The sequence below is a fragment of the Schistocerca gregaria genome, chromosome 3 (genome assembly GCF_023897955.1).
Source record: "Schistocerca gregaria isolate iqSchGreg1 chromosome 3, iqSchGreg1.2, whole genome shotgun sequence".
In the NCBI taxonomy this organism is placed as follows: Eukaryota; Metazoa; Arthropoda; class Insecta; order Orthoptera; family Acrididae; genus Schistocerca; species Schistocerca gregaria.
In genome coordinates this window covers 915,463,738-915,471,918 of record NC_064922.1, presented here as the reverse complement: position 1 = coordinate 915,471,918, position 8,181 = coordinate 915,463,738, and the positions used below count along the sequence as shown (strand labels likewise).

At 45.0% G+C, this 8,181-nt stretch overlaps 1 protein-coding gene across 1 annotated transcript; it reads left to right on the top strand.

Annotated features, from left to right (window-relative positions):
• Positions 1 to 463: 463 nt before the first annotated feature.
• LOC126355481 (cuticle protein 18.7-like) lies at positions 464 to 7,151 on the top strand. The gene is made up of 3 exons (XM_050005797.1): positions 464 to 558; positions 3,110 to 3,439; positions 6,713 to 7,151. The coding sequence occupies exons 1-3, from the start codon at positions 547 to 549 to the stop codon at positions 6,980 to 6,982; spliced, it is 612 nt and encodes a 203-aa protein (XP_049861754.1). The 5' UTR covers positions 464 to 546; the 3' UTR covers positions 6,983 to 7,151.
• The last annotated feature ends 1,030 nt before the right edge of the window (positions 7,152 to 8,181 follow it).

Below are 8,181 nucleotides of genomic sequence, written 5' to 3'. Positions count from 1 at the left end.
CATAACGACCTCTATAGGGACGAAAAGCAAAGGTAATTAACATTGTGTGATTTTTTCATAACCATCATATTAACTTAATCGTTTACCTGAAATATGTCATTTACTGACATTCAGTCTGTTTAATCGTCGACTGGTGTCCTTGGAGAGCGCGTCCATTACTGAGATCTGTCATAATGACATTTGACTTCTTTAATCGTCTTGCGCCGTCCTTGAAGTAATGGGAGAAGGAGCCGGCGTTATTATAGTTATCCGTCAATGCCGCAGCCAGGTGTCCATTGTTCCGGTGCGTTTCCGCACGGTAGCGGCAGCGACCGTGGATAACTGAGTATGTTTTCCCGGCTTGCTGTGGAGTTGACAAATGTCAAGGCAGGGCGACTCGCCCCGCTGTGGCAGATAGGCCAGCGCGCAGGGCCTCCCTGGAATGTGGCTAGGAGCGGCTCACACGCCGTATATATACCGGGCGCCGGGACCCAGGCGGCAAGTGTTGTGGGCGACGCAGCGGGACAGCAACAGCAGCAGCAGTGACAGCAGCAGACGACGACAACCATGAGGACCCTGGTGAGCCAGCCTTTGTTGTCAGCTAGAGATCCTCTCGTCTGTGCACTCCGTCTCCGTCTTGTGTTAAACTGCGAGTTCTAGGTTGCTGTGTACCTACTACAAACTGTACCTTACTATGGGAGACCGGTACATCTTTCTATGCTTCAACAGTGAGCCACGCTGGATGAAACTACGCATGCATAGTGGGATACTATGCCAAGATTCTGTCTATTCGGAAAGACAGAGTGAGTCATCTTTTCATTAGTATCTGTCGTATCTACAGCTGTAGGAAAGCGGAGGGAAAGACAGAGTGAGTCATCTTTTCTTTGCTATCTGTCGTATCTACAGCTGTAGGAAAGTGTAGGACCAACATTGAGCCATTTAATTTCACAAAAAATACCATGGAAATTGGGCAACTCGCTTGCGTTCCTGCTGGAAAGTTGAACCATAGGCGTGTGACTATTCACTGTTGTCGAATATCAGTGTGTTGACTCGACACCATGGCATTAGATAAAAGATGCGTTGAATTTACGATTTTATGAAAAAGGAACGACTCCAGGTGCTGGATATGGTAATGTGTGACACGGTATGAGTACTGAGAAAATGAGTAAACGTCTTTAACATCGCTTTAGCTGGATCATCTATCATCATTATTAGTACCGAATTTTGGTGAAAGTGGTGAATAAGGTAATTTTTACTAGTACCACTCTCCATTGGAGGTGACGAATAACGTAAAGAATTGTTAAAAATTTGTGTGAGTTTGGGGGTATTACAGGGCCAACAACCAATCCTTAAAATATGGCATTCATTGTGGCAAATAGAAGCAGTAAGGAAGTTATTTCTAATCATGTCATGATAAGGACCCAAACGATTATAGGTCCACCACAGTAGCAGCGATGACAAATTCTCAGCCAAGGAGTCTCATACACTTAATTAGATACATTTTAAGGTCTCTGAATACTACTGTTCATTACTCGACATGGCTCATCTGCAGATATTTCGAAATTTCAACCTCCCAGCTCGCGAGATTTATAGCGTAATCTCAGGTGCAGTCAATGGGGCAACTTGGCATTTTTCCTCGCCTAGAGGGGCAAAGTAATTTAATATTCCAGAAATGATTTTCAAAGTGCAGAACTAGTTGTTGTTATTAGTAAATGTACATGGTCTGTTTCTGACAATACTATTTTACGGTTAGATGTTTTATTGGTCAAAACATGGTTCAAATAGCTCTGAGCACTATGGGAATTAACATCTGTGGTCATCAGTCCCCTAGAACTTAGAACTACGTAAACCTAACTAACCTAAGGACATCACACACATCCATGCCTGAGGCAGGATTCGAACCTGCGACCGCAGCAGTCGCGCGGTTCCGGTTTTATTGGTCATATTGTAAGTGAATAACATTTGTCTGCCAATGTCACAGCAGGCGTATTTATTCTGATGAAACCAGTTACTCAGATTGTTTCATATGCATACAAAATAAAATAGTATGCTATGCTCGAGACAAAAATTTCAACTTAAGTACTAGGCTCTCGAACTTTGGTTAACTTTGTATCAGTTGAGTTACTGACTTCACAGGTGCTGAAAATAGCTAAAACAAATTCATTACTTCGTTCCATTATCGAGGTTAATGGGGCTTGAGTGCTCTCAAAGAGAAGCACACAAAGTGAAAGAGGAGATGACACAGACTGCAAATTAGCAAGTTATGTCTATGTCATAGACATTTTTCAAGTGTCATTTCTGTTTTATATCAACTTCATGTGAACGTGGGTTCTTTTTCATATATCTCGTCACATCTTTAGAATGTAAAGGAAATTAAACGTTAGCTACCGTCATCTCGAAATATGGCAACTGGCAAGCCAATGGCTATTGTCGAATATTGCAGTTAGGAGAATTGTTGAGGCATATGATCATCTCTTCTCCTCTAAAGGTTAGTTTCTGTACCTTTGTGTATCACGTCGTTGCACGGAAACTTCAGAACAATTAACAAATTTCAGAAGAAAAATTTTCCTTCATTGGATGTGGAAGGTATGTAGGGAGCCATAAATAGTTTAAGAGAAACTTTGGGAGATGTATTTACCCACCCGGATGGACTCGCGCGTTAGCACTCCACTTCCGTGATTCAGGGAGGGCGCCAGCCCCGAATGAAATCCGCCCTACGAATGAACTGTTTAGGCTGCTCCCCACTTCCGACCAGGTGAATACTGGGTTGGTACCCCCATCCTATCTCAGTTACACGATTTGCAATTCCGAAAAACGTTTCCACCCTTTCACAAGGGGGGGGGGGGGGGGGTGTAGGTGGCGACAGGAACGCCATCCTGCCACCCTGACATAGTAAAATTCAGATTAACATGCAGACTTGTGCAGATACGAGATAAAGTTGAGGAAAAAGACATGGATCTATTTATATAATTACAAGAGAATTTTATTTTTTCTACAGATGGAACTGGCTGTAGCCGGAACACAACGTACTCTCCAGCTAGCTACAGCTCACAGAAAATAGTTACATACTGGCTCTTACACCATTGATGAGCAGAGTAACAGCAACATATTTTAATTTCTGTCCCTGCAGGCAGTACTGACAGCGCTGGTAGCGGTGTGCGCGGCAGGTGTGATCCCCGGCTACCCAGGCGCTTACTACCCTGGCGCCTACCCCGGAGCATACCCAGGCGCATACCCTGGAGCGCCGCACGCGGCCCCCGCGGTGCCCGCGGACACCCCTGAAGTGGCCGCCGCCAAGGCCGCGCACTTCGCCGCCGTCGCTCAGGCCACCGCCGCCGCCGGGGGCGCTCCCCAGGCCCCGGCTGCCCCTGCATACCCAGGAGCATACCCAGGTGCATACCCAGGCGCCTATCCGGGAGCCTACCCAGGCGCGCCTCATGCTGCACCTGCTGTGCCCCAGGTGAGTCCGTTCACGGTATATATGTCTTCTCCAGTGCAGCATTGGAAAGTGACTCATAGGGAAAAGCACCAAGTATTTTTTTCTTCTGGTTGCTATCGGTTCATAAATTGTTGCTATAGAGAAAAAATAATTCCCTAGATACGCACTTGTGCAGATCCAATCTGATATACTCTCATTTTTTAGTACACTAAAGGGAGAGAACAATATTTCGTTTGGCAGTTCGCAAGGGTCAGATATTATTCTGAGAAACCCAGAAGTGTTCACTAACAACAGGGTATAAATCCACTAGGAAACTGTCCAAAACCTGCATGAACTGACGGGATGGGAAATCAGATATCTGATATATTCATTGTGAGACAAGGAGTCTGATAAGGCTGTAGCCACGGAATCCTGCATTTTTAGAGTGATGTGGCACTGAAAAAAATATAATAACAAATCAAAATTAAGATCTTATGGCTACTTAGGTCCCAGGTTCTCGATACACATGGTGGTTCTATAAATGCTGTATGTTACTCTTTTTCTTTTAAACAACACAATGATTATTTTCCTAATAGCCACTGGGAAACTATACGAAATGAAAGGGATCGTATGCTAAAACAATTACAAATAGAGAAAAATTTGGAGCTATCAGATTATTTAAAATTATATAGAAAATTAATTTCAAATTTTAGAATTATGTTTATCAAAGATGTAAAGAGTTTAAATATTTTGAAATATTTATTTAGACTGATTGTAAGAATACTGACATCTCTTACAGATTATAAACAACTCTTGCTTTTGTCGTGCCAGTTCTCAGATAGAACACCTGTTTTGGGAATGGATAATCTGTGATACTCCACTATTGGATGGACTGCTATAGAGGCTTCTTTAGAGAGAGGGAAAACGCAATCTACTTATTCTTTCCTTGGAGCTTTCACTATATTTCAATAGAGTCGAACTAGATGAGATGCATTTTAATCAAATCCGCCAATCACTCGCCTTTATTGTCAAAAGGGACATGTATCTGGCCCAATTTTTTACAACACCAAGACTACGAGGTTGCAACGTTAAGACATTCGAAATATAGGGTGACTCAGGAGACGTACCCCATTCCGAATGGACAAATGTAATATACATTTTGATGTAGTTTCAATATTATTCAGACATTGCCATTGGTTCCAACGTTCCACAATAGTGTAGAGGAAGCTGAGACGAACAGTTCGATAGTTGACGCTTGCGGTCTGTCAAGTCGGGAAACGACTTCAAGTTGGTCTACAGACACTACCTAAGCTACAAGACATACGTGGGTGGGACATTTTCTGTATCCTCGCACTCTCGTGGCGCAAACTATTAGTACCGGAGAAAAAATGAATCGATCCTTTGCTGTAGGAAATTTAGTTTAGTTTAATTTTGCACTACTACACGTTTTCGTGGGAGCGTTTGGTTTTCGACTTATTCAAGAGAAACGTACAAATGTAGTATTAAATGTATTCTATCTCAGAAACAATTCGGAATAGAATATGTCTTCTCATGAAGTTTTTTGTTCGAGTTACTGCTGTTGTCACTCCTCCAAGCATTTACCTTTCTTCCTGACACACCCTGTACACACCGCATGTTGAGGATAACCGATGAGCACGCACGAGATGTATGTTAATCACGAAAGAGTACGCCGCAACTTTCTTGTGACATTATGAAGAAATAGCATTTCTCTTATGGTTAAATCGAGTGTAATGGGAGACTACCTGCACAGTTTATCACTTGTGAAGTCTTGACTGAGTGATAATCGGGGTGAATAATATAAGTATGCTGTTCAGGCAGACGTTTAGGATACAACATGTGCATCACATTCCAGTGATGTAAAAGAAATGTTCCACGTACGATGTTGTAAAATAAAAACTCAACCTATGGCGCCTGTCACGACTTCTAATATTGTGCTGAAGAAAGTAAGCAATCTCTGACCCGTTTTTCGAAAGGAATTAATGAAGCAACAAAGCGATAATTAAAATGCTTGTCTCCATTTGTATGATCCATTTTCACTCTATCGTCCCGAACAGCGCACGACACCTCAGAAATTACACTGGAACTAAGGAAAAACTTAATATCTACATACATTTCCCCACAAGCTACACTAATCATTCCCTTTCCTGTTTCCGTCGCAAATGGAGTTACATACTTTCGTACATGCCCTGATTTGTCTTGTCTTCGCCGCCCCAAACCGGGATGTTTGTTTACGTCAAAAAAAGGCTTTAAGCAAAAAGGAACTTAACGTCTGAAGTAATCAGTCCCCTAGAGTTATAGCTACTTAAGCCTGATTAACCTAAGGACAGCACACACATCCATGCCTGAGGCAGGATTCGAACCTGCGACCGTAGCAGCAGCGCGGTTCCGGTGTGAAGCGTCTAAAACCGTTCGGCCACAGGGCTGGCCTAAGTTTACGTCGGTAGGACTGTTCTTCAGTCTGTAGAAAATTCCTGTTCTCCAAACTTTCTCAATAATATTTTGTCGAAAAATCATATTCTTGTCTACAGTGATTTCCATTTGAGTTCTTGTAGCATTTCTGCAATGAGTGTTGATCGAAACTACCGACTAAAAATCTAGCGGCATATCTCTGTATTTCTTCGATGTCTTTCTGCGACCTGGTGGCGGTCCGAATCACTCGACCAGTTCTTAAGTATTACGCGAGTCTCCTTTATAGATAAGCTACACTTTCGTAGAATTCTTCCAATAAGTCGAAGTGGACTATTCGTCTCCTCTGTATCCAATCTTATGTGCTCGTTCCATTTCATGCAGCTTTGCCTGGATATTTAACCGGTGTGACCGTAAGTACGACATTTAGAGCATTGTTTTCCCTACCACCAGTTTACATGTTACGACCTTTGATGAGCATTCAGCCTCCAGGACAACGTATTTGCTTTTGCCACTTAAAATGTTTTAGTGTGATTCACATATCTGGCAGCCTGTTCCGTATCTTCTGGAGTCTGCAGAGTGCCACTAAGTCAAACGAAAGGAAACCATGGAACATGGAATCTCTTTGTTGTTCTTCATCCGTGGAAAGCTGGGCGTCTTGCGAGAAAAGGACAAGCTGCTTTCTAGATCTGTGTTGACTTGCTGATAGAAGTGTGTCTCTCTCAAGGAAATTTATTATGTTCAAATGTCGAATAACGCCCACACACCTTCAGTTAACTGTATAAATATTGATTAGGGGGCTAATTCCGCAGTGAAACTGAGTGTGTGGATTTACTGTAGGCCGTGGCTAGCCCCGTCACTATCTGGAGCCAAGTGTTTTGCCCGCAGGACACCCCGGAGGTGGCGGCCGCCAAGGCTGCGCACTTTGCGGCGGTAGCGCAGGCGCAAGGCGCCGCCCACGCGCCCGGCGCGCCCTTCGGAGTGCCCGGCGCGCCCTACGGAGTGCCCGGCGTGCCCTACGGCGCGCCCCACGCCGCCCCCGGCGTCGGCCCCGGCGGAGTGCCGCAGGACACGCCCGAGGTGGCCGCCGCCAAGGCCGCCCACGCCGCCGCCCACGCGCGCGCCAGCGGCGCCGCCCAAGGCCACTACTACGGCTGAGCACGTGACCTGACCGCCGGTCGCTCCGCCCGTCACCCCCACCACCGACGCTGAACGCCCTGCGACGCCCAGCTACCCCAACACTTCTGAAAGACGACGCTGTCCGCAATTTTTTTTGTACATACGCTTGTTTTTATTTGAGCATAATATATTTTTGCAATGAACCAAACTGTGACTTTTTTTATCCCCACGGCAAAACATAAATAAATTACAACCTGAACGAATACACACTGAAGAGCCAAAGAAACTGGTACACTTGCCTAATACCACGTAGGACCACCGCGAGTACGCTCAAGTGCCCTAACAGACTTGGCATGGACTAGACTAATGTCTGAAGCAGTAATGGAGGGAATTGATACAATGAATCCTGTAGGGCTGTCCATAAGTCCGTAAGACTACAAGACGGTGGAGGTCTCTTGAACAGCACGTTGTAAGGTATCCCAGATAAGCTCAATAATGTTCATGTCTGGAGAGTTTAGTGGGCATCATATTTAAACTCAGAAGAGACCTCTTGCAGCCACTCTGTAGCAATTCTGGACGTGTAGGGTGTCGTATTGTCCTGCTGGAATTTCCCAAGTCCGTCGGAATGCACAATGGACATGAGTGGATGTAGGTGGTCAGACAGTATGCTTACGTACGTGTCGTCTGACAGAGTGGTATCTAGACGTACCAGGGGTCCAATATCATTCCAACTGCACACGCCCCACACCATTATCGAGCCTTCACCAGCTAGAACAATCCCCTGCTTACATACAGTGCCCATGGATTCATGAGGTTGTCTCCATACCTGTAGACGTCCATCCGCTCGCCACAATTTGAAGCGAGACTCGTCCGTCCAGGCAACATATTTTCAGTTATCGGCACTCCAATGTCGGTGTTGATGCGCTCAGGCAAAGCGTAGAGCTTCGTGTCGTGCAGTCATCAAGGGTACACGAGTAAGCCTCTGAAAGCCCTTATCGATGATGTTTCGTTGAATGGTTCGCATGCTGACACTTGTTGATGGTCCATCACTCAAATCTGCAGCACTTTCTGTCATGTTGAACGATTCTCTGCAGTCGTCATTGGTCCCAAACTTGCAGGAACTTTATCCGGCCGCAGCGATATCGGGGATTTGATATTCACGGTATTCTCGTGAAATGGTCGTACGGGAAAATCCCCACTTCATCGCTACCTCGAAGATGCTGTGTCCCATCCCTAGT

Excerpts from the sequence above, each read along its gene's own strand:
- LOC126355481 (XM_050005797.1), top strand. Across the intron at positions 3,440-6,712 it reads CTGCACCTGCTGTGCCCCAG|GACACCCCGGAGGTGGCGGC; the intron begins GTGAGTCCGTTC and ends TTTTGCCCGCAG.